Below are 27,300 nucleotides of genomic sequence, written 5' to 3' on the forward strand. Positions count from 1 at the left end.
AATGGGAGTGAATGGGAACAGGTTTGATTCATTACAGTGAGACTGAAATCGCAATGTTAAAGCACAAAAACAGCCCATTCAGATCAAGTCTGTGCCAATGTTTTTCTCCATTTGAGCCACCTCGTCTGATCCAACTCTCCTACTCATTCTCCATGCCCTTTAATATGCCTTTATTAAAGCAAATGTAAATTGCCTTTTTAGAAGAATATATGGATTAGGCGGAGCACCCAAGCCTGCCCCATATCCTGGCAGCAAGAGCAATTTCACGTTCTGGGTAGACGCCTGGGCCATAAGCGTGGAGATGTACTTCCTGCCTCAGTTGAGGGAAAGTAGGAGAGTGAGGGTGAGGGAACTCACTATGGCAACTCACCAAATCATAAGTCGACTCATGGCCTGACCAAAGGGTTCTTTTAAAAAAAGTAAGTGGCCCATATTAAAAAAAAAGAACTTGCATTTACAGCGCACCTTTCATGACGTTAACTCGTCACAAATTCTCATTACAGCCAATTAAATACGTTTGAGGTTTAGTCACTGTTGGAAAATAGCAAAGACCTGTAAATTCCTGAAGAAATGGAAGACTGAGGGAGGTAAGGATTTCCATTGTTTTGAAATCCTGGGAAAGAATGACAAATGCGTTGGGGCACTCCAGCAAGGATTCATTTTACAGGATATATAATGCTCCAGTCTGCCTGTGAGTGCAGCCTCTCGATTACAGAATCAGTCCTTTGATTCCAACATAGTGAGGATGCTGGAAGGAAGAAGAGAGTGCATGGTATGTTTGGAGATTAGGAGAAACAAAACAACATTCATTTATACAAAAACAAGAAATGCTGGAGTCACTCAGCAGGTCTGGCAGCATCTGTGGAAAGAGAAGCAGAGTTAACGTTTCGGGTCAGTGACCCTTCTTCGGAACTGAGTTCCGAAGAAGGGTCACTGACCCGAAACGTTAACTCTGCTTCTCTTTCCACAGATGCTGCCAGACCTGCTGAGTGACTCCAGCATTTCTTGTTTTTGTTTCAGATTTCCAGCATCCGCAGTATTTTGCTTTTATTCATTTATACAGTGCCTTTAATGCAGTACAACATCCAAGGGGCTTCACACAGTGTAATGTCATGCCAATGCGCTTTGTTGAATGCTACATTTTTTTAAATTCACTGACTGGAGTTCTGGATTTATATTTATTTAAAGAAATTTTAAAAAGAAACAGATAAAAGAGGACTTCGCTGGCAGCTTAAGATGACCGCCTAATTTGCAACACTGTATCCTACAGTGCAAGGCCTGTGAGATGGAGACCAAGTGCCTGCTCATTCCAGCAAGAATCAAGACCCAGGAAGTTTAAGGGAACTGCCTGTTCTTTTTAGCAAGAAGAAATACACTGTTAACTACCATGTTTGAATCACTGGGTGACTGTCATGTTACAAGCCACCTCCCACCCCTCCCCGCGCCCCCCCACCCCCCCCCCACCTCCACCTTGGTTTTAAGATGGTGTTTCTCTGCAGACCCAAGTGGGGGGGGGGACTTTGTCTCTCTCTCTACATTCCTGCTTACAAGCTTCAAACCCTACCTATTGACTGACCACCTCTGCATACTCCAGCTACAATCAGAAACCTCTTTGGAGGAAATCATCTGCATCGCTGTCTCCAAGAGACCCATTGAATCAGTCATCTACCTCTTCAAACTTAAAGCCTCAGGACCACCGAATTCAGCTAGAAGCCAGTCGACTCCCCAAACTCCACAGACTGTATACCCATTTTTTCTATGGAGTCTAACTTACCAATCTACCCCTCCCTAAACTGTAACCAATTTGTGCGTATGTAAACCTCCAGTGTGTGTGTGAGTGAAAGTTGGTGCGTAGTTTATTATATTAATTAGTTGGGTTGAAGTACAATAAAGTTAACATTTATTTGTTAAACTCAAGAAAACCTGCCCAATTGTTTCTTGTTATGTAATGAAACAACTACTGAATTGACAAGTACATCCAATTTAAAAAAGAATTAACCATGTTGGGGTCAAACAAGGAGAGGGAAAATAGGGAAGCCCTTTGACCCCCCCTCACCTGCCTGTAACAGAAATTTGGGTGCTCACATCTGGGATCAAATCCAAAGACAAATGGGAAATTGGAAGCAGGAAACCAAATTGATCCCTAGCAACAAGTTAAAAACTTCAATATAGGTTTTCTTGTGATTTACAGTGCTAGAATACTAAAATGTCCACATTCAAGACCAGTACCTTCCTCGAATAGAGGGAAGTAACTTGCGAAAGTTTAAAAGCCCTATCCGTTGAAGAGTTAAAGAGTGTAGCTAGGCATAAAGAGATAAATAGCCATCCAAAAGCTAGGAAAGCCGAAATCCTAAAAACTGTGGCCAACCATTTTTAAATTGACACTGAAGAACCAGAGACAGGCTTAGAGTCGGTAACAGACAGAGTAACATTAGCTAAGATACAGTTAGAACAGAGGAGACTAAAGTTAGAATTCCAGAAGGAGAAGGAGGAGAGAGAATTCCAGGAAAGGAAAAAAGGAAGAAAGAAAGAGTTTTCTAGAGAGAAAGAGGAGAGAAAAGCTCAGGAAAGGGAAAAAGAAAGAGCTTTCCAAAGGGAGTTAAGGCAGCTCGAATTAACTAGAGGAAGTCTCAATGTACTCAGGGAAGGCACCGCTAGTGAGGGAATGACCCCTAGCTCAGGACCGAATGCTGAGCTCTGAGAGTTCTCCCAGTTGATACCAAAGTTCAATGAGGAGGATGTGGAAGAATTTTTCATCTGTTTTGAAAAGCTTGCAAAACAGTTGAAGTGGCCAGTTGACAACTGGGTACTGTTATTGCAGAGAAAACTAACAGGAAAAGCCCATGAGGTTTATTCAGTGTTGCCTGATAAAAGTTCATCAGATTATGAGATGATTAAAAATTCTATCCTGAGTGCATATTAGCTAGTATCGGAGGTGCACCGCTAAAAATTCCAAAGTCTCCGAAAGCAGCCGGAACAAGCTTACATCGAGTTCAAAAGGGTTAAACAACTCGCTTTTGACCGATGGATATGGGCACTTAAGATTGAGTCTACCTATGGAAACCTCATAGAGGTGATTCTCCTTGAAGAGTTCAAAAACTCACTTCCGTTTTCCATGAAAAACGACATGGAGGAACAAAAGATTCCAAGCGCCAAGCAGGCAACAATCCTGACTGATGATTATACACTTGTTCATAAGCCTTGGCCCCAAGGGAAATCCTTCCCTAGTCACCTCCAAAAACCTCAAAAGGATAGAAGGTGGGAGGGTGATAGGAGGATGAACAGCCATGGGTGAGAAGGGAGAGCTGGAAACACAAGGGGCCCTCCTCAGACCAAAATGGAAGGTGCTGAGAGCAGAAGTGATACCCAAAAACCTGTATGTTTCCATTGTAACAAGGCAGGTCACCTTTGAGCTGACTGCTGGAAGTTACAAGGAAAACCCATAGGTTTAGTCAGGATACACCAGACCAGTGCAGGGAAAGGGACCCTGATGGAAAGCACAGTGGACCAGGCTGTGGCTTTAACTGTGGCAGTAAAACCCAGTTAACCTACCACTGAGAGTGTAGGAAAACTTAACAAAATCCCTGGCAGTTACCAGGATTTTGTGTCCCAAGGAAAAGTGATCCCATACCCCTCGAGTGAGGCAAGCAAGCCCTTAGTCATACTTATAGATACAGGGGCACCCTGTATGACCTTTCCCCCAGAGAAAGCATTGAATGCGAAAGTATTAGTGAATGGTATATGCCCATACCTTTATATCAGGTGCACCTGGAGTGTGACCGTATTTCAGGACCGGTAAGCGTGGGGATTGTCACTAGTTTACCTGTGGACAGGATCGACCTGCTCCTTGGTAATGACCTTGGGTTGGGAGGCAAAGGTGGTAGCTTCCCCAGTGGTTTTAGAGAGACTGAACGAGGTCAGGGAGACCGAGCAGTTACAGGAAAAGGTCACTGACATTTTTCCTGACTGTGTGGTGACCCGGTCCATGGCGAAACAAGCTCCGTCAGAGGAAGCTGAACTGGCACTGCAGACAGATGACACTGCTGTCTGTTTATCCGAAACCTTCTTCAGGAATTTAGAGGAAACAATGGAAGCGTTCAGCAGGTCTTTCTTGGTTGAGGCTCAGCAAACCGACCCAGGGTTAAAAAAGTTAGCACAGACTGCCCAAACTGAAGCTGAAGCAGAGGGAGTTCCAGAATGCTACTATTTAAAGAATGAGATGCTGATGAGGAAGTGGAGACCTGCTCACAGACCTGCAGATAAAGAGTGGACAGTGGTTCACCAGGTAGTGTGCCGCTGAGGTACCAAAGGGAAATATTGAGAATAGCCTCTGAGATTCCAATGGTTGGACATGTCGGTATCCGAAAAACCCAAGCCCGCATAAGACAGCATTTTCACTGGCTACAACTCCACAAGGAGTAAGACATGCTACACATGCCAGGTTGTGGGGAAGCCTCAACCTGCAATAAAACCTGCACCCGTAATTCCCATACCAGCTTTTGGGGAACTGTTCAGCAGAGTGCTGCTGAATCATGTGGGGCCCCTGCCAAAAACAAAAGGGGGCTACCAGTATCTTCTCATCATTATGGATGTGGCTACCTGATTTCCAGAGGCCATCCCTCTAACAACTATCTCTGCCAAGGTAGTGGTGGAGGGGCTAACCCATTTCTTCACCTGATATGGGCTGCCTGCTGAGATCCAATCAGATCAGGGCACAAATTTTATGTCCAGTACTTTTCAAAATGTCATGGGTAATCTGGACATAACCCAGCTAAAGTCCTCAGTCTATCACCCACAGTCACAAGGGGCTTTAGAGCGATGCCACCAGACCCTAAAGACAATGATCAGGGCATTCTGCTATAAGTACTCCCATGACTGGGACAAAGGGCTGGGATTTCTTCTGTTTGTTACTGGGGACTCACCGAATTAGTCCACTGGCTTTAATTCCTTTGAATTAGTTTATGGACATGAGGTGAGAAGTCCTCTAAAACTAATCAAGAAGAGGTTTTTAGGACACAAGGATGAATCTTCCACGTTAGGTTACATCTCCATGTTCCATGTACGGCTCACGTGAGCCTGTGCAGTGGCTCAGGAAAACCTAAAAACCTCCCAGACAGCTATGAAAAATCAAGCAGATAAACATGCCAAGGCCACAACATTTCGGCCCGGACACCACGTGTTAGTGCTATTACCAGTACAGGGAGAACCATTGAAAGCCCGGTTCAGTGACCCGTACAGAGTAATAAAGAGAATTAGCCAGGTGAATTATATAATTGATACCCCAGATCATCGGAGAAAACAAAGGCTGTGCCACATCAATATGTTAAAACGGTTTCACAGCCGAGAAGGGGGCCAACAAGCACAGGTCTTCAGGCAGTCAAGAAAGAGGAGGGTGAAAGGGACAGTGAAGATGAGTTAGAGGGAGGCCTGGAGGATTCTCAAATCGAACCCCCTACCACCTGGTTAGTTAACACTGAAATGTTAGGGAAATTAGACACCATACTCTCCTATTTAAATGTAGAACAGAGAGGAGGCCTAATAAGGCTTCTCAAAGCATTTAAAGGGATCTGCAGGGACAAACCAGGGGGTACAACCCTAACCCTGCGTGATGTGGATGTAGGAGAGACCCCTCCGATAAAACAAAATCCCTGTCACCTAGGTCCCAGGAAACTGACCCAGGTTCGGGAGGAAATTCAGTATATGCTGGAGCACAAGCTGATTGAGCCCAGTCAGAGCAGTTGGAGTTCCCCAGTTATGTTGGTGCCCAAACCCAATGGCTCAACAAAGCTCTGCATTGATTACAGAAAGATTAATGTGGTGACCAGAGCTGATTCCTACCCAATTCCCCACCTGGAAGACTGTATAGATAGAGTTGGAAATGCCACCTACATAACCAAAATAGATTTGTTAAAACGATACTGGCAGGTTCCCTTAAGATGGCCATCTAATTTGCAACACGGTATCCTATATTGCAAAGCCTGTGAGGTGGAGACAAAACGCCTGCTCATTCCAGCAAGAACCAAGACGCAGGAAGTTTAAGGGAACTGCCTGTATTTTTTTAGCAAGAAGAAATACACTGCTAACTACAATGTTTGAACCACTGGGTGACTGTCATGTGACAAGAAGCCCCCCCCCCCCCCCCCCACCATTGGTTTAAAGCTGGTGTTTCTCTGCAGCAGCAAGGAGAAGCATCTAGACCATGACACATGCAGATCCAAGTGGGGGGGGGGGGGGGGCCCTCTCTCTCTCTCTTTCCCTCTCTCCATTCCAGCTTGCAAGCTTCGAACCCTGCCTGTTGCCTGACCATCTCTGCATACTCTGGCTACAATCAGACCCCTTTGGAGGAAATCATCTGCATCGCTGTCTCCAAGAGACCCATTGAATCAGTCATCTATCTCTTCAAACTAAAAGCCTCAGGACCACCAAATTCAGCTAGAAGCCAGCCAAATCAACAACCTCCACAGACCTAATACCCCTTTCTTCTATGGACTCTAATTCAACCAATCTACCCTTCCCCACTCTGTAACCTATTTGTGTGTGTTTAAACCTCTAACGTGTGCGTGTGAGTGAAAGTTGGTGCATAGTTTGTTATTTTAATTAGTTAGTTTTAAGTACAATAAAATTAAAATTTTTCTTTGTTAAACTCAAGAAAACCTGTCCGGTTACTTACTTGTGATGATCGTAACAAGACTCAATCAAACACCTACTGAATTGATCAGTACATCCACTTTAAATAAGAATTAAACCTGTTGTGGTCAACTAAGGAGAAGGAAAAGAGGGAAGCCCGTCGACCCCTCCTCACCTGACTGTAGCAGTAAACCAGACAAAAACAAAGACATTAGGACAGATGACCAAATGCTTGGTCAGAGACGTAGGTTTAAAGGAGCTTTTCAAAGAAGGAGATAGAGGTGGAGAGGTTGAGGAGGGAATTGCAGAGCTTAGCACTTAGATGGAGATCAATTGTTATAGCAGCATGAAATGGAGAGACAGAAGTTGGAGGCTAGAGGGGCGACAATGGATCATCTATCAGAGCACTAGTGTTATAACTTGAAATAACCTGAGCAGTAACCAGAACAACAGCATCTCCTGATGTCATGAACATTCATAAAATATTTACTCATAGAGACTGATCTGCTTAGGGCCATAAAATGTTACCAAAGGGTAGGCTTGAAAGAGGAATTTGTTGTCTATTTTTGTGCTTGGGTTCACAGTGCCAATTTGATATATTAGAATTCCTTAAAAAGGTTTGCAAATTCTATGCTGAAGTCAAGTCAAAAGCTGACAAAGACATAGGGCACTGAGTTACATGCCCTCAGTGAATTTTCACACATCACTGAAGGTAGCAACCTAATATATCATGCAAAATATTCCATGTGCCAATAATCTGCCTTTCAGAGGGTATTACTGGATATGGAATGCTATAGGCCTTGAAAGCACAATCAATTGCAATGATATCATGACATTATGAAGATTGGAATATTATCACTTGCAAGCCAAAAATTCTTGAAGACAAGGTCACCTCAAATGGATACACTGAATGAATTTCTACTTGTGAAGACTTATTCATCAGACAGAAGGTTTAAGCATCATTTGATTTCACCAAGTACAGTACTGAGCTGAGCATCTGAAAGCAGTAAGAAATGAAATGATGTGCAAGAAAAAACAGACACAATACAGAATTTGTTTCAGGTTGATTATATCGGGATAGGTTATGGTCCCATTCCCATGGTTTTCTCCACACTGAATAATGGATTACGGCAATGCCGTTATGAGGAGAGAAAACTGAAGGGCAGGTCCTCCATAACCAACACTTGGCACATCTGCCTGTAGCCAATTTTGCATTGGCAGAAATCCAAGAGTTGGCCATATGCCTGCTGTCTTGGCCATGACTTATGCATGGTAAAGGGAATCAGAGAGAAATTAAAGGCCATTTCCCCACTGGGAGGGCAGGAAACTGGAGAGAGACACTCTGGGCTGCCCTTGCATTTCTGATTGGTGACTCTAAACAACAACAACGACTTTCATTTATATAGCACTTTTAACATAGTAAAATGCCCAAAGGTGTGTCACAGGAGCGATTATCAAACAAAATTTGACATCAAACCACATAAAAAGATATCCGGACAAGTGAACTAAAGTTTAGTCAAAGGAGCATCTTAAAGGAGGTCAGAGAGGTAGAGAGGCAGAGAGATTTAGGGAGGGAACTCCAAAACTTAGGGCCCAGACAGCTGAAGACATTGCCCCCACTGGTAGAGATCCGAAGTCGGGGTTGTCCAAGAAGCAAGAATTGGAAGAATACAGAGATGTAAACTGTTGTGGTGGAGATGTTCCATGGGTACTGGGAGATGTCCAATACCCCACCTAAGTGAACCTTCTTTACATGTAAACGCCAGCACAATGTGCCACTTAGACCCCCATAATTACTTAATTAGCAATAAATTAAAATAGACAAAAGATTGATTTTTGAGAATTGGAAACTGCAAATATATCATACCCAAATGTTGGCCTGTTCTCATTGGAAATAAGGCTCATGATGGCATGACATGGTCAATGTTTTTAAGACAGTGAAAAAGAATTGGTCGGGTGAAATAGAATAAGTGTATTGTCCTGAAACAGGAGACCTGAGCAAAAATCTAAGCTGACACTTCAATGCAGTACTGAGGGAGTGCTGCACTGTCAGACCTGCCATCTTTCAGTCGAGACTTTAAACTGAGGCCCAAGTGCTCTCTCAGGTGAACGTAAAAGTTCCCATGCGCCACTTCGAAAGAGGAGGGATGTTTTCCCCGGTGTCCTGGCCAATACAGGGCAACAGAACCTGTGGTGCATTGATTCTATGCTGAGGAAATATATGCGAAAAGGAAGACTAATCTAATTAAATGCTTGACTAATCTAATTGATTTTTTTTGATGAAGGAACAGAGAAAGTTGATGAAGGAAATGCAGTGGATGTTATTTATATGGATTTTTAAAAAGCATTTGATAAAGAACCATATAAAAGGCTGGTTAACAAAACTGAGCCTCATGGAATAGAAGGGTCAGTGTCCAATTGGATAAAAAAACTGGCTTAAGGACAGAAAACAGTGAGTCGTGGTAAATGTTTTTTTTTCAGACTCGAGGGTGGTAGACAGTGGTGTTCCCCAAGGGCCAGTGCTGGGACCACTGCTTTTATTTTGCTGTATATAAATGACTTGGATCTTGCAATCCAGAGTAGAATTTCAAAATTTGCTGATGATGCCAAACTTGGAGGAGTGGCAAACAGTGAGGATGATATCAATTGCCTGCAACAGGACATAGATAGGCTAGCAGAAAGGGCAAATAGGTGGCAGATAGAATTTAATACTGACACATGTTGGCAGAAGCAATAGGGTGAGGCAACATATACCTAATAGCACAGTTCTAAAGAGTGTGCAGGAACAGAAGGACCTGGGGTGCATGTACATCAATCTATAAAGGTGGCAGGACATATTGAGAAAGTAGTTAGCAACATAGGAACATAGAAGCAGGAGTAGGCCATTCAGCCCATCGAGCCTGCCCCACCATTCAATATGATCATGGTTGATCATCCACTTCAAAGCTTTTTTCCCACACTATCCTCATATCCCCTTATGTCATTTGTATTTAGAAATCTGTCAATCTCTGCTTTAAACATACTCAATGACAGAGCTTCCACAGCCCTCTGGGGTAGAGACTTCTAAAGATTCACAACCCTCTGAGCAAATAAATTTCTCCTCAAATCTGTCCTAAGTGGCCTCCCCCTTATTTTGAAATTGTGTCCCCTGGTTCTAGACTCCCCAACCAAGGGAGACATCTTAGCTGCATCTACCCTGTCGGTCCCTTTAAGTATTTTGCAGGTTTCAATGAGATCACCTCTCATTCTTCGAAACTCTGGACAATACAGGTCCAGTTCTCCCAAACTCTCTTGGACTCTTGGACTTCATAAATGGAGTCATAGAGTACAAAAGCAGGGAAGTGATGTTGAACCTTTATAAAGGTCTGGTTAGGCCACAACTAGAGTTGTGTCCAGTTCTGGTCACCGTGCTTACTGAAGTGTGGTGCTCAGAATTGGACATAATGCACCAACTGAAGCCAAACTGTGCAACAATGTAAAATGAAGTCTGCAGGAAAAGGTTGGGACATAGAGATTCACAGGTCTATATGTACCAGACAGACTCAAAACATTTTAACAATTGCCAAAAAAAAACGAAGGTGTGGATCAGTTTTATAATTTCTGTCAGATTATAGGGTCTTCCTCTTCCCCACCCCCAATGGAGCACATCCTGAAAGTGTGTCATGTTTGCCAGATATAAGTATGGTATGTGCATATGTGAAGATTGTAATACTTCAGCTACACAACTAGCAATGCAGATAAAAGAAACAGTGGTTCATTTAATGTCACATTATAAACTCCAATGCCAACAACTTGCATTTATATAGCACCTTTAATGCAGAAAATCATTCCAAAGCACTCTACAGAGGTGGAAAGCTCGCTAGCCAAAAGTCATAAGGGATGAAAGATAGAAGGTGGGAAGTGGGGGGCCTCAAGGATCAGTGCTGGGATCAGTGCTGTTCACAAATTACATTAATGACTTAGAATCAAAAGCACAATTTTTAAATTGGCAGACGATACAAAATTGGGAGCAATAGTCAATACTGAGGAGGACTGCAACAAATTATAAGAAGATATTAACAAACTTGAAGAATGGGCTTATAATTAGCAAATGGATTTCAACACAGGTAGGTGAGAGGTATTACTTTTTGGTGAGAAAAATAAGGAGGATACATATCACTTGGAAAATAAGAATCTAAATGGGGTAGAGGAGCAAAGGGATCTGGCAATACAGATTCATAAAACACTAAAGGTTGCGACGCAGGCCTATCAGTCCTTAACTAAAGCAAACCAAGCACTAGGGTTTATTTCTAGATGGATAGAATTGAAAAAGAGAAGTTATGCTCAACTGTATCAAACGTTGGATAGATCACACCTGCAGTACTGCGTGCAGTCCTGGCTGCCATATTATAAAAAAAATAGAGGCACTGGAGTGGGTGCAAAAGAAGATTTACAAGGATGATATAAGAACTGTGAGGGCATAGATATTAGGAAAGGATGAACAAGCTGGGTCTCTTTACTATTGAAAAGAGAAGACTGAGAGGGAACCTAATAGAGGTCTTTAAAATTATGAAAGACTTTGATAGAGTATACAAGGAGAGGGCATTTCCAGAGTAAAACTAGAAGCTATCAATATAAAATAGTCACAAAGATATTAAATAGGGAATTCAGGAGAAACTTCTGTCCCAGGGAGTGGTGAGAAAGTGGAACTCACTACCAGTAGTTGAGGAAAATAGTGTAGCTGCATTTAAGGGGAAGCTAGATAAGTACATCAGGGAGAAGAGAATAGCGGGTTATACTGTTTGAATTAGATGAGGAAAGATGGGAGGAGGCTTCAGTGGAACATAAACACTGGCATGGATTGGTTGGGCCAAATGGCCTGTTTCTGTGCCGTATATTCTATGTAATCCTGTGCAATTCTATGTAATCAGACAAGAATTGACACTGAGACAAAGGAGGAGATATTAGGAGGGTGATGAAAACCTTGGTCAAAGAGATGGGTTTTCTAGAGAATCTTAAAGGAGGAGAGCGATGTAGAGAGGCTTGGCAAAGGAGTCCCAGAGCATGGGACCTAGATTGCTTAAGACATGGCCTCCTATTGTGGGGAAAAGATGGGGAGGAATACCCCATAGGCTAGAGTTGGAAGAACACAGAGATTGGAGAAGAGGATACAGAGGTAGGGCAGGGTGAAGTTATTAGAATTAGAACATTACAGCCAGTACAGGCCCTTCGGCCCTCGATGTTGCGCCGACCTGTGAAACCATCTGACCTACACTATTCCATTTTCATCCATATGTCTATCCAATGACCACTTAAATGCCCTTAAAGTTGGCGAGTCTACTACTGCTGCAGGCAGGGCGTTCCACGCCCCTACTACTCTCTGAGTAAAGAAACTACCTCTGACATCTGTCCTATATATATCACCCCTCAACTTAAAGCTATGTCCCCTCGTGTTTGCCATCACCATCCGAGGAAAAAGACTCTCACTATCCACCCTATCTAACCCTCTGATTATCTTATATGTCTCTATTAAGTCACCTCTCCTCCTCCTTCTCTCCAACGAAAACAACCTCAAGTCCCTCAGCCTTTCCTCGTAAGACCTTCCCTCCATACCAGGCAACATCCTAGTAAATCTCCTCTGCACCCTTTCCATAGCTTCCACATCCTTCCTATAATGTGGTGACCAGAACGGCACGCAATACTCCAGGTGCGGTCTCACCAGAGATTATGAAGGGATTTAAACACAAGGATAAGAATTTTAAATTGGAGGCTTTAGGGGTCTTGAAGCCAATATAGGCAGCAAGGTGATGGACGAGCAGGGCAATGCAGGATGTGATAGGGGAAGCAAAGTTTTGGATGAACTGAAGTTGCCAGACTATGGATGATGAAAGTCTGGCTGGAAGACCATTGGAATAGTCAAGTCTGTGAGTGACAAAAGAATGAATAATGGTTGCAGCATCAGATGGGCCAACGCACAGTGCGGAGGTTGACGATGTTACAAAGGTGGAAGTAGGTGTATTTTATGATAGAATAGATACAGGATCGGAAGCTCAGCTGAGAATTAAATAGGAGGCTAAGGGTCGCAAACAGTCTGGTCCAACCTGAAACATAGGCTGGGGAGGAGAATGGAATTGGTGGCAAGGAAATGGAGTTGATGGAATGGCCCTAACGCTATGGCTTTGATCTTTGCAATGTTTAACTGGAGTAAATTAGCCAGATCAAATCAGTCTGTCACACGTCTTATTACATACATACACAGCACCATATTAGCTCCTGTATCTCAGCAGGGCCTGTCACTGAACAGTTTTCTACTGATGAAACCCCCTTCATTTGTTTCCTGCTTTCTCCCATGCTACATACATACTGTACTCAGGAGAGTGCTCAGACATTTTGTTTTGTATCGCCTTTCATTTCACCCCAACAATCCCCTCCCCACCCCCCGACCCCCACCATCCCCGTACTGCTACAGGCTCAGTGACGTGGTGCCTGCCAAACTGTGGCTGAGCAGCTCAAAAAGAAAAATCAACAGAGGGGCCGCTTCAGTGACTTTCAACACAATTTATTCAAGACAGTGTCTGGTGACTGCTGCTGCCTGTCGGGGTAATGACACATGATGGGTGATTAAAGTGCAAGCGTTTAAATCAAAGGAGGCTGAGTGTTTGAAGAGGCATCAAACAGCACTCACACTTGTTTGCAGCATGTAGTGGGAGGCACTCATTAGGAGGAAAAGGAGAACCTTTATATAAACATACAGACTGGCAAATCCAAGCCAGAAGGCTTTTAAACCTTTATGGAAGTAGAGAGAGTATGTTGTGGTTGCGGGGGAGGGAAGGTGGATTCTAGTTCAAGGGGCTTAGACACATGTAACCAGAGAAATAAATTCTAGTTACAAAATTCAAAGTTTCCCCAGTTTTGGAAAAGGTTTATTCCTACTAAAAATAAGAAAATCTTGCATTTGTATAGCACCCTTCGTGACCTTAGGAGGTCCATAAACGCTTTACAGCCAATTAAGTTCTTTTGAAGTGTTGTCACTGTTACAATGTAGGAGAAGTGGCAGACAATTTGTGCACAGCAAGATCCCACAAACAACAATGAGGTAAATAACCAGATAATTTGTTTTAGTGTTGTTGGTTGAAGGATAAATATTGGAGAGCTCCCCTGTTCTCCAGAATAGTGCCATGTGATCTTTTATTCCACTTGAGTGGGAAGACAAGGCCCTGTTTAGTTAGCTGGGACAGAGGTAGCATCGGTGTATTTTTTGTACAGCTTTGGTACCTCTTCTTTGGCCTCCTTATCTCGAGAGACAATGGATACGCGCCTGGAGGTGGTCAGTGGTTTGTGAAGCAGCGCCTGGAGTGGCTATAAAGGCCAATTCTAGAGTGACAGGCTCTTCCACAGGTGCTGCAGAGAAATTTGTTTGTCGGGGCTGTTGCACAGTTGGCTCTCCCCTTGCGCCTCTGTCTTTTTTCCTGCCAACTACTAAGTCTCTTCGACTCGCCACATTTTAGCCCTGTCTTTATGGCTGCCCGCCAGCTCTGGCGAACGCTGGCAACTGACTCCCACGACTTGTGATCAATGTCACAGGATTTCATGTCGCGTTTGCAGACGTCTTTAAAGCGGAGACATGGACGGCCGGTAGGTCTGATACCAGTGGCGAGCTCGCTGTACAATGTGTCTTTGGGGATCCTGCCATCTTCCATGCGGCTCACATGGCCAAGCCATCTCAAGCGCCGCTGACTCAGTAGTGTGTACAAGCTGGGGATATTGGCCGCCTCGAGGACTTCTGTGTTGGAGATACGGTCCTGCCACCTGATGCCAAGTATTCTCCGGAGGCAGCGAAGATGGAATGAATTGAGACGTCGCTCTTGGCTGGCATACGTTGTCCAGGCCTCGCTGCCTTAGAGCAAGGTACTGAGGACACAGGCCTGATACACTCAGACTTTTGTGTTCCGTGTCAGTGCACCATTTTCCCACACTCTCTTGGCCAGTCTGGACATAGCAGTGGAAGCCTTTCCCATGCGCTTGTTGATTTCTGCATCTAGAGACAGGTTACTGGTGATAGTTGAGCCTAGGTAGGTGAACTCTTGAACCACTTCCAGAGCGTGGTCGCCAATATTGATGGATGGAGCATTTCTGACGTCCTGCCCCATGATGTTCGTTTTCTTGAGGCTGATGGTTAGGCCAAATTCATTGCAGGCAGCCGCAAACCTGTCGATGAGACTCTGCAGGCAATCTTCAGTATGAGATGTTAAAGCAGCATCGTCAGCAAAGAGGAGTTCCCTGATGAGGACTTTCCGTACTTTGAACTTCGCTCTTAGACGGGCTTTGGTACCTGTGCCTAAGAAAGGATATACTTGCCTTACAGACAGTGCAATGAATGTTCACTAGATTGAGTCCTGGGATGAGAGGATTGTCCTACAAGGAGAGATTGAGTAAATTGGGCCTATGCTCTCTGGAGCTTAGACAAATGAGAGGTGACCTTATTGAAACATATAAGGTTCTGAGAGAGCTCGACAGGGTAGATGTTAAGAGGCTGTTTCCTCTGGCTGGAGAGGCAAAAACCAGGTGCATAGTCTCAGGGTAAGGGTTCAGCCACTTAGGACTATGATGAGGGGAAATTTCTTCACTCAGGAGGTTGTGAATCTTCGGAATTCTCTACTCCAGAGGGTTGTGGATTCTCAATTGTTGAGCATATTCAAGGCTGAGATCGATAGATTTTTGGATTCGAAGGGAATCAAGGGGCATGGGGATCACAGATGGACGGCAGCAGTTCAAGAAGACAGCTGACGACCACCTTCTCAAGGGCAATTAGGGATGGGCTTAGCCTAAGATGCCCACATCCCATGAAAATGAATAAAAATACCTGGGATGTGGAGGTGAGGTCAAAGATGAGCCATCATCCTTGGCTTAAGAAGCCATATGACCTATTCCTGCTTCTATTTCTTTTGCTCTTAGTCATAAGGGATCAAGCGGGGGAGTGGGACTGACTGGATTGCTCCACAGAGATCTGGCATGGATTTGATGGGCCAAATTACCTCATTCTATGCCAGAAATGACTCTATCACTTATGTCCCTTTAAGTGCCAGAGTTCTATGTGCAGAGTGCCCGACTTAGTGTGCACCTCATGTCCAGAAAAAGTTGCTGCTTGCCTTTCAAAGCTTTAAGCAATGGATTGCCATTGAAATCCAGTGGATGTTAGATTCCTACAGCCAGTTGACTGAAATCTGCCTCGCCTCAATATGTGTCTGACGCAATTTTCAAAGACAGTCATTCATTCCTAATCATACATCTCAACTACACTATACGCCCTTCCAAATATTAACATAAAAATATAATTGGGGAAAACCACAGGATTTTGAGATGAAGTATACATTTACTGATCACAGGCTCCCAGCGCAGAGTTACACTATAAAGAAGTACAATTCAGGGAAAGGCCATTGTTTATCGACCTAGACTCCCTTTGAATTTGGCCCCCTGCTGGGAGTGCAGAAACAAAATTTCAGAAATAGCAGAAAATTTTAAAACTGAGATTGACAGTTTTTTTTCTGGTTGGGTAAGGGTGTTCTGGGATATGGAGGCAATGTGGGTAAATAGAGTTGAGATACAGATCAGCCATGATCTAATTGAATGGCAGAACAGGCGCAAGGGCCTGAATCATCAACAACAACAACTTACATAGCACCTTTTTTTTTATTCATGAGATGTGGGCGACGCTGGCCAGGCCAGCATTTATTGCCCATCCGTAATTGCCCTTGAGAAGGTGGTGGTGAGCTGCCTTCTTGAACCGCTGCACTCCATTTGGGGTAGGTATACCCACAGTGCCGTTAGGAAGGGAGTTCCAGGATTTTGACCCAGCGACAGTGAAGGAACGGCGATATAGTTCCAAGTCAGGATGTTGTGTGACTTGGAGGGGAACTTGCAGGTGGTGGTGTTCCTATGTAATTACTGCCGTTGTCCTTCCAGTTGGTAGAGGTTGCGGGTTTGGAAGGTGCAGTCTAAGGAGCCTTGGTGCATTGCTGCAGTGCATCTTCTGGACAGGCTTTGGGGAGTCAGGAGGTGAGTTACTCGCCTCAGGATTCCTAGCCTCTAACCTGCTCTTGTAGCCACGGTACTTATATGGCTACTCCAGTTCAGTTTCTGGTCAATGGTAACCCCTAGGATGTTGATAGTGGGGGATTCAGCGATGCTAATGCTGTTGAATGTCAAGGGGAGATGGTTAGATTCTCTCTTGTTGGAGATGGTCATTGCCTGGCACTTGTGTGGTGCGAATATTACTTGCCACTTAACATCCCAAGCCTGGATATGTTCCAGGTCTTGTTGCATTTCTACACATACTGCTTCAGTATCTGAGGAGTCACGATTGGTGCTGAACATTGTGCAATCATCCGCGAACATCCCCACTTCTGGACTTATGATTGAAGGAAGGTCATTGATGAAGCAGCTGAAGATGGTTGGGCCTAGGACACTACGCTGAGGAACTCCTGCAGTAATGTCCTGGAGCTCAGATGATTGACCTCCAACAGCCACAACCATCTTCCTTTGTGTTAGGTATGACTCCAGCCACCGGAGGGTTTTCCCCTTGATTCCCATTGACCTTAGTTTTGCTAGGGCTCCTTGATGCCATACTCGGTCAAATGCTGCCTTGATGTCAAGGGCAGTCACTCTCACCTCACCTCTTGAGTTCAGCTCTTTTGTCCATGTTTGAACCAAGGCTGTAATGAGGTCAGGAGCTGAGTGGCCCTGGCGGAATCCAAACTGAGTGTCACTGAGCAGGTTATTGCTACGCAAGTGCTGCTTGATGGCACTGTTGATGACACCTTCCATCACTTTGCTGATGATTGAGAGTAGGCTGATGGGGCGGTAATTGGCCGGGTTGGATTTGTCCTGCTTTTTGTGTACAGGACATACCTGGGCAATTTTCCACATTGCAGGGTAGATGCCAGTGTTGTAGCTGTACTGGAACAGCTTGGCTAGGGGCGCGGCAAGTTCTGGAGCACAGGTCTTCAGTACTATTGCCGGAATATTGTCAGGACTCATAGCTTTTGCAGTGTCCAGTGCCTTCAGTCATTTCTTGATATCACGCAGAGCGAATCGAATGGCTGAAGACTGGCATCTGTGATGCTGGGGACTTCAGGAGGACTGAGATGGATCATCAACTTGGCACTTCTGGCTGAAGATTGTTGCAAATGCTTCAGCCTTATCTTTTGCACTGATGTGCTGGGCTCCCCCATCATTGAGGATGGGGTTATTTGTGGAGCCACCTCTTCCAGTTAATTGTTTAATTGTCCACCACCATTCACGGCTGGATGTGGCAGGACGGCAGAACTTAGATCTGATCTGTTGGTTCTGGGATCGCTTAGCTCTGTCTATCGCATGCTGCTTACGCAGTTTGGCACACAGATAGTCCTGTGTTGTAGCTTCACCAGGTTGACACCTCATGTTGAGGTATGCCTGGTGCTGCTCCTGGCAGGCCCTCCTGCACTCTTCATTGAACCAGGGTTGGTCTCCTGGCTTGATGGTAATGGTAGAGTGGGCGATGTGCTGGGCCATGAGGTTACAGATTGTAGTTGAGTACAATTCTGCTGCTGCTGATGGCCCACAGCGCCTCATGGATGCCCATTTTTGCATTGCTAGATCTGTTCGAAATCTATACCATTTAGCATGGTGATAGTGCCACACAACACAATGGACGGTGTCCTCAATGTGAAGGAGGGACTTCGTCTCCACAAGGACTGTGCGGTGGTCACTTCTACCAATACAGTCATGGACAGAAGCATCTGCAGCAGGCAGATTGGTGAGGGCGAGGCCAAGTATGTTTTTCCCTCGTGTTGGTTCCCCCACCACCTGCCGCAGACCCAGGACTCGGCCAGCTCGGTCAGTAGTGGTGCTACCGAGCCACTCTTGGTGATGGACATTGAAGTTCCCCCATCCAGAGTACATTTTGTGCCCTTGCCACCCTCAGCGCTTCCTCCAAGTGGTGTTCAGCATGGCGGAGTACTGAGTCATCAGCTGAGGGAGGGCGGTAGGTGGTAATCAGTAGGAGGTTACCTTGCCCATGTTTGGCTTGATGCCATGAGACTTCATGGGGTCCGGAGTCGATGTTGAGGACTCCCAGGGCAACTCCCTCCCTACTGTATACCACTGTGCCACCACCTCTGCTGGGTCTGTCCTGCCGGTGGGGCAGGACATACCCAGGGATAGTGATTGCAGTGTCTGGGACATTGTCTGTCAGGTATGATTCCGTGAGTATGACTATGTCAGGCTGTTGCTTGACTAGTCTGTGGGACAGCTCTCCCAACTTTTGCACAAGTCCCCAGATGTTAGTAAGGAGGACTTTGCAGGGTCGATAGGGCTGGGTTTGCCGTTGTCGTTTCCGGTGCCTAGGTCGATGCCGGGAGGTCCGTCCGGTTTCATTCCTTTTTATCAACTTCGTAGGTACAACTGAGTGGCTTGCTGGGCCATTTCAGAGGGCATATAAGAGTTAACCACATTGCTGTGGGTCTGGAGTCACATGTAGGCCAGACCAGGTAAGGACAGCAGATTTCCTTCCCTCAAGGACATTAGTGAACCAGATGGGTTTTTACAACAATTGACAATGGTTTCATGGCCATCATTAGACTAGCTTTTAATTCCAGATTTATTAATTAAATTCAAATTCCACCTTCTGCTGTGGTGGGATTCGAACCATGTCCTCAGAGAAATACCCTGGGTCTCTGGGTTACTAGTCCAGTGATAATACCACTACACCACCGCCTACCACCTACCTTTAACGTAATAAAACATCCCAAGGCATTTTACAGTTGCATTAGGAAACAAGGTATGACACCCAGCCACAAAAGGAGATATTAGGTTCGATGACCAAATGCTCGGTCAAAGAGGTAGGTTTTAAGAAGTATCTTAAAGGAGGAAAGCCTAGTGGAGAGGCGGAGAGTTGAGATGCAGATCAGCCATGAACTAACTGAATGGCAGTGCAGGTTCATGGGGCTGAATCAGCAACATTCCAGAGCTTGAGGCCTAGGCAACTGAAGGCGCAGCCACCAATGGTGGAGTGATTAAAATCAGGGATGTACAAGAGGCCAGGATTAGAAGAGCGCAGATATCTTGGAGGGTGTGCGGCTGGAGGAGATTACAGAGATAGGGAGGGACAAGGCCCTGGAGGGATTGGAAAACAAGGATGAGAATCTAAAAATCAAGACGTTGCTTAACCGGGAGCCAATGTAGGTCAGCGAGTACAGGGATGATAGAGGAGTTGGACTGGGTGCGCGTTTTGGATCACCTCAACTTTATGGAGGGTAGAATGTGGGAGACCAGCCAGGAGCACATTGGAATAGTCAAGTCTAGAGGTAAAAATGGCATGAATGAAGGTTTCAGCAGCAGATGAGCTGAGACAGGGATGAAGTCAGGCGATTTTATGAAGGTAGAAATAGGCGTTCTTAATGATGGCATGAACACAAGGTCAGAAGCTCATCTTGGGGTCAAATGTGACACCAAGGTGGTGAACAGTCTGGTTTAATCTCAGTCTGTTGCCAGGGAGAGAGATAGAGTCGGTAGCTCGGGAATGGAGTTTGGAGCAGGGACCAAAAACAATGGCTTCAGCCTTCCCAATGTGTAATTGGAGAAAATTGCTACTCATCCAGTACTGGATGTTGGATAAGCAGTCTGATAATTTAGCAACAGTGGAGGAGTCGCGAGAAGTGGTAGTGAGGTAGAGCTGGGTGTTGTCAGCATACATGTGAAAACTAACACTGTGTTTTTGGATGCTGTTGATGAGGGGCAGCATGTAGGTGAGAAATAGGAGGGGGCCAAGGATAGATCCTTGGGGGACACCAGTGGTAACACTATGGGAGCAAGAAGAGAAGCCATTGCAGGTGATTCTCTGGCTAAAACTTGATAGATAAGAATGGAGCCAGGTGAGAGTAGTCCCACCAGCTGGATGACAGTGGAGAGGTGTTGGAAGAGGATGTTGTGGTCAGCCGTGTTAAAGGCTGCAGACAGGCCAAGAAGGATGAGAAGGGAAAGCTTACCTTTGTCACAGTCACACTTTTTGTAATTTGTGACTTTGATAAGAGCTATTTCGTACTGTGGCAAGGGCGTTAACCAAATTGAAGGGGTTACTAATATGGAGTTCTGGGAAAGATGGGAATGGATTTGGGAGGCAACAATACGTTCAAGGACTTTGGAGAGGAAAGGGAGGTTGGAGATGGGATGGTAGTTTGAAAAGGTGGTGAGGTCAAGGATTGTTTTTTTTGAGGAGAGGTGTGAAGACAGCAGATTTAAAGGAGAGAGAGACAACACCTGAAGGGAGAAAACCATTTACAATATTGGCTAACATGGGAAGAGGAGGGGAAGTTAGGTGATCAATAGTTTAGTGGTAATAGGATCGAGGGAACAGAAGGTGGGTCTCATGAACAAGATGAGCTCAGAGAGGGCATGAGGAGAGATAGGAGAGAAACTAAAGAAAGATGCGAGTTGAGGGATAGGGCATTAGAGGAAGTTTGGCCTGGTGGACTAGTGGAAGGGAGGGATGTGGCAGAGGCAGCTGTTCAGGTGGTCTTGATCTTAGTGACAAAGAAGTCCATGAGCTCCTTGCACTTATTATTGTTTACAGTATATACTGTGCATTGTAATGTATTATACAATTCATATTATCAAAGTGCCTTGAAGAACTACAAAAATATATGGTAGTGGGGGATTTGTCACAGGCATGGTGCTTTATATGTATTTTGTGTCACTGAAAAATTATTAATAATGAGTAATGCACATAAATGCCTCATACTGATGACGGGTTCTGTTGACAGATCATTATTCTCTACATCACCCCTCACCCTTGACAGCGCAGAAAATCAAACGACCAATTTCCCTTTGTTCACTGTTAGCAGAAAAAGCTGGTGTGAAAATAGAGCAGGGTTCAAAATCCTGCTGGCTTTTGTCATTAACATTAGCAAATGGAGGCAATTATATGCCATTGTCACAACTTTTGGATGTCTGTCATTCAGTGCCTTGTGATTTCTTTTCCCTCCCAAACTAACTGTTAACAAAATGATATCTTTATCATAAATCACAATTTTCTACAACAGTATTCTTCTGTTTGTTGGCACAGTTCTGTGATGTGTCATGTTCCTCCCCACCCCCAACCTTTCAGTAAGTCTCCTTGGCTCCACAGTAAACATTGATTTAGCATTTCTGATCTGTATGAGCCACAGGGACTCAGCATGAAGGAACTTTTCTCACTGGGAAAGCAAAGTGCACTATAACTGTTCTGAAGCCTGCAAGGCCTTTCATTAGTTTCAAATCGAACCAAACTCACAGGGGAGGCCCCTGCTCTGCTTTGATAAGGGATGTTTCTCTTCATCATATTATATGCAGACAAAGCCTCTTTTATTGACAACACTCTCATTGCTGGTAAAACACTCTTTCAACCATTAACCATATGCCATACTATAATTGGAATTAATTGGGGGCTGTGCAGATTTCCTTTTTAATATACATATATATTCTCAGAATTGAGGTAAGCAGCATTAATACATATTTTTCATGCCCCATAAATTGGGGAGAGCTTACTGTGTGTAATATTAGTGGATACATTTCCTACATCCAGCGTTGTTCTGTCTGTTTTTTTTTATAATGGAAGGATTAATCCATTTAAAATGTCCTGGCCAATATTTATACCTCAACCATCTTCACTAAAACAGATTACCCAGCCATTTATCTCATTGCTGTTTGTGAGACATTGCTGTGCGTAAATTAGAGGCCGTGTTTCCTACATTATAACAGTGACTACACTTCAGCATTGGTTGTGAAGCACTTTGGAACGTCATGAGTTGGTGAAAGATGCTATATAAATGCAAGCTCATTCTTTTCTTTCAAAATGATCAGGTTGATGTCCTCACTAAGCTATTAGAGACACATGGACCTCATTATTGTTTGTCACTGCTACTGGTAACTTCTGCCCTATACAGTTGGGGGATGGGGGTGCTGGCAGTGTGGGGAGGCAGGACTGGAGCAGGGCAGGAGGTGTGATCCGGTTTTGTATAGTCATGTGTTCTTTGGTGCTGATAAAAATTTATCAGCCTCTCCATTGTATGATGCAGTAAGGAATAGAAAATAGACTGTTACTCTAAAATAAATTCACTTTTTTGGGTTGAAATTGTTGCACGTTCCTTGAACCTCTGTGTTAGTAGAGACTGTACACAAAGACTGACCACTCCAGATGGGATCAGTAACACAATATTGTGGGTTCTTTATTGAGTAATGGTAGAGCAGCTAGTACATCGAGATGTTCACTGTACAGGTGTTTCATCAAGACTGCATAACACTCAGAATCATGTGGTGTGTTACATCATAGCTCTTACATGACTAACATGATCTTGTAGCCACACTTTTACACACCCAACAGAAATCACACTGGTTTGGTTTTGATGAATCAAGGTGAAAGGTCAAAGACCATCGTGCAGAACACCATCAAGCTTCAAATGAGTCAAAGAAAAGGTGAGGCAAATCAGGATACAGTTATTTAGTGATGCCAACTAATTTAAAAGCCTGGAGGGAACAGAATGATACATTTTTGCTATGGTAGTTGATGATGATGCTTGTGAGAATTATACAGGGCATTGATTTAGATGAGAGATTTTTTATTTAGTGTGCAGACTGAAACTGTAGACACTAATAAGCGACTGTCCATCTTTTAAAAAATATGAGATAAAGAGTCAAATTACACAAACCTTGTCGAATTGCACTTTTCATCATGAGTCCAATCCTTAACCTGCTGGATAAGTCAGCAGTCCCAACAGTAAGCATAACAAAGGCAGTGAGTGGGACGTACTAATGCATCCTTAAATAGATGTGGGCTAGTCATGACAGAGCCCACTGACACCACTGACTACATTTGAGACACTTTTACATTGACTATATTTTCAGCCCTCCGGCTAGGGAGGGTGATTATGGGCATCGGTCCCTCTCCTTTTTTGTTTACAATCTGATACATCTCAAACCACAGTAACACTTTCCGTTTCATGTTTCTTGCTTATACTACCTCACGTGTACAACTGCCTTCACCTACTCACCAACGTTTATTTATTCTCCCTTCCCATTGACAGCCTACTTCTCTCAACTGTAGCACACCATTGCAAAACATGCACAGCAACTTTGTTCAAGAAATGCGTTTGCTCACAGCTGATTTAAGACCAGGCTCTTGCACCAGCAAATCTGGGCTTTAAAGGCACAATTATTTTTGTTTATAAATTATTTGAATGTATTATAAAGAAAATAACAAAGTGCTATAAAGCACGTTTTTTTACTTCAGAAACTGTGTTCACACACACACAAACTTCCAGTTGGGGCCACTGGGTGGTGGAAACCTTGGTTGAGTTTTCAATTTGTAATGCAAGAGTACGAAGACCAATTATAATGCTTTAAGAACCACCCTTGGCTGTGATCAACACAGACCATAGATTGTGGATCAATCCTGGGACATTCTTTGTGCAGCTCAGCTGCTCACTGAGGTAATGTACATTGCTGTTTGCTCATGAACGTATTGAATTATTTTGTACGAGTTATTCTATACAAGTTGTCCTATAACCTCTGTATGTTATTTTCTGTAATAGGAGTGGAGGTTTTTTTCCCCCAAGCATTGGTCAACACTATTCTGTAATAGGCTGCTGGGGGATAAATATGAAGGAACCAGGTGATTCGCCTTCCAATTTTCTCCACTTTATTGTGAAGTGCTTGGTGTGGACCTCATGGCATGGCTGAATCTGGGAACTCATTGTGTGGCAAATTGTGAACAAAGTGTGGAGATCTGGAACTCCAGTGCTTTTTGCCATAACTCTGACTGGTTATCAAACAGTCGTGAGGAGAGAGCGAGACCCTCCCTCCCTCCTACTCCCAACACTATTTCGACAGCGATGTTCCAACACCATGCCATCACTTGGCTTCACCACAATGCTGCAGGCATTAAATTATTGCTTACTTTTGACCGTCAGATACATGGACTTGCTGACATCGGCTCCCACGTCGTTGCTGACCTGGCAGAGGTAGTACCCGCTGTCTTCCTCCAGAACATGCTTAATTAAGAGGGACCCATTCACCAGTAGTTGGATACGTCCATTCAGTGCGATTGGCTGGAACTGTGGGACGCCTGCACCTGCACAGAGAATGACGTGGAATCAGAGTAATAAAAGCAAAATACTGCGGATGCTGGAAATCTGAAATAAAAACAAGAAATGCTGGAACCACTCAGCAGGTCTGGCAGCATCTGTGAAAAGAGAAGCAGAGTTAACGTTTCGGGTCAGTGACCCTTCGGAACTTCAGTTCCGAAGAAGGGTCACTGACCCGAAATGTTAACTCTGCTTCTCTTTTCACAGATGCTGCCATACGTGGAATCAGAGGTTCGCTTTCCTGAGTCCCTTCACTTATCTCCTCGACAATATGAACTTACATTGCCAAAGAAACATTAAACATTCAGCAACTCTTTTTTTTTGTAAAACTAGTCACAGAGGGTTGAAGAAAAAGAAATAGCGAGCATTTTAATATATACTAAATCAGGTATACCAATGTACATGAGTGATCTTTCACATTTACTACATTGAATGTGCACACTTAAAACATAAGGCTTGCTTTCCGGAAGTACACTTTCAATGTAAAACGGTACACACTGTATTCCAGTACAAAGATATATAAATAGTCGCTTGGTAGTACTGAACTTGAGTAGTGTTGAAAATAGAGAGTGTTGTCGAAGCTTTTCGTCTTGCACGCATCAGGCCAACCTGCAAGAATACCAATGTAATGGGAAGCAACAACTTTATACTGTATGAGAGGAGAGTGCTGATTGGTTGGCAAGTGAACTCTGACTGGTAGAGGCGTTGCCATGGAGAATGCACCAGTTTACTGGCAACGTTTCTTGCGGATTGTCCTGATGAGTGCAAGATGAAAGGCTTCGACAACATGTCTCTATTTTCAGCAAAACAAAGATATATATGGATCTGTAAAGCAATGTAGCTCACCTTAACTCATCCACCTAGAAAACTATCAGAGATGCTGCTATCTGTTAAATGATCCAAAGGTTTTTGCTTTCATCACCCACCCCACCCGTCCACCACCACCATCCAGTGTCAGCAGCAAGAACTTCCAGTGTAAGGTACAGCTAAGCCACAGCTCACTCCACTCTGTCTCACTAACATTCCTCAGCCACAAATTACTGCACCATGTGACTGTTCTTCTATTTCCCACACCAGTCATGCTCTGGGCTTTTCAAATAAGATTGCCAATTTAGGGTCATGTTGGTGCTGTGGGCCATGCCCACTAGGACCAAGACTGAGATTGCACAAGGTCAGGCCAGATCGACAAAAGGTCATTGGCCTGAAATGTTAACTGTTTGTCTCTCCACAGACACTGCCTGACCGGCTGAGCATTTTCAACATTTTCTGTTTTTATTATGTGAGACTGCCCAATCTCATTTCACATAGGAAGCAAAGAGAGAAGGCTTCCATCCCATTAGTCTGGGTTGAACACAAATCCAGCTCGAAGACAATAATTCATTACACCTTCCATTCCCTACCTTTAGTATTGCACCATCAAATATGATACTTTAAATTAGAGTTTCAATTGACACTATTTAAACAATTACATTCAGGACATTTTGCTTTGAAGCTGAGTTTGAACTGATACCTTTGGAGTATTTCCACACAATGGTTGGAACGGGGTAACCCTCTGCAGAACAGTTTAGTATGACAGATTTCCCATAAATACCATCCTGATCTGAGGGCTGCACCACAAATCGAGGAGGAACTGAAAGAAATAGACACCACAAATAGCGATTAAAATCAGACTGAAATCCCACAGAATAAAAATTCCTAGCTCGGGTAATTCTCCGTGACAAAATGAAGTCGTATATTTCTTAGTTCGGCCTCTTTGTTCTAGGATACTGTCTTAATGTTGGAATGCACTTTCATGAGCATTAGCATCCCTTAGGTGCTTCATCCAAGTGGTCTATACGCACGTCTAGAAAGGGAACATCAGCAAGCAATTCGATTGTAGAAGCAAGGGACATGGGATCATAATTAAACCTGATCTTGTACTCATCTCAGCAAACACAAAGACCATTGGAGAGCAACTAGCGGTAGAAACACTAGACAGTTTTCCCCTCCATGGCACAGGATCACTGAGACCATTGGAGAAGCACCCATTGTTGCCAAAACTGAAGTCAGCAGGCTCTGCACAGTTTGGGGAAACCCAAGATTGAAATCATAGCATCATACCTTAGATTCGCAAGGATGTTGCCTGGTTTGGAGGGCTTGAGTTATAAAGAGAGATTGGATAGGCTGGGTCTGTTTTCCCTGGAGTGAAGGAGGCTGAGAGGGGACATGATAGAGGTATATAAAATTATGAGAGGCATAGATAGGGTAGATAGCCAGAGGCTGTTTCCCATGGTAGGGGTGACTAAAACTAGAGGGCATAGATTTAACGTGAGAGGGAGGAGGTTTAACGGGTTTCAAAGGGGTAAATTTTTCACACAAAGAATAGTGGGTATCTGGAATGAGCTGCCAGAGGAGATGGTGGAGGCAGGAACAGTAGCACCATTTAAGAGGCATCCGGACAAGTACTTGAATGAGCAAGACACAGAGGGATATGGAATTAATGCAGGCAGGTGGGATTAGTATAGATAGGCATTATGGTCGGTATGGACACGTTGGGCCG

The 27,300-nt window shown here is 44.2% G+C and overlaps 1 protein-coding gene across 5 annotated transcripts in view; it reads right to left on the bottom strand.

The window, feature by feature from the left end:
• LOC137374264 (cell adhesion molecule DSCAM) overlaps positions 1-27,300 on the bottom strand; it is a 555,631-nt gene that overhangs the window by 192,391 nt on the left and 335,940 nt on the right. For all 5 annotated transcript variants that reach the window (XM_068040060.1, XM_068040056.1, XM_068040059.1 and 2 more), the window contains exons 9-10: positions 26,272-26,391; positions 24,575-24,748 (exon numbers count right to left, since the gene is read on the bottom strand). In XM_068040060.1, the coding sequence (XP_067896161.1) occupies positions 24,575-24,748; positions 26,272-26,391 (294 nt within the window). The remainder of the gene's footprint in view (positions 1-24,574; positions 24,749-26,271; positions 26,392-27,300) is intronic.

This window comes from Heterodontus francisci, chromosome 10 (genome assembly GCF_036365525.1).
Source record: "Heterodontus francisci isolate sHetFra1 chromosome 10, sHetFra1.hap1, whole genome shotgun sequence".
Classification (NCBI taxonomy): Eukaryota; Metazoa; Chordata; class Chondrichthyes; order Heterodontiformes; family Heterodontidae; genus Heterodontus; species Heterodontus francisci.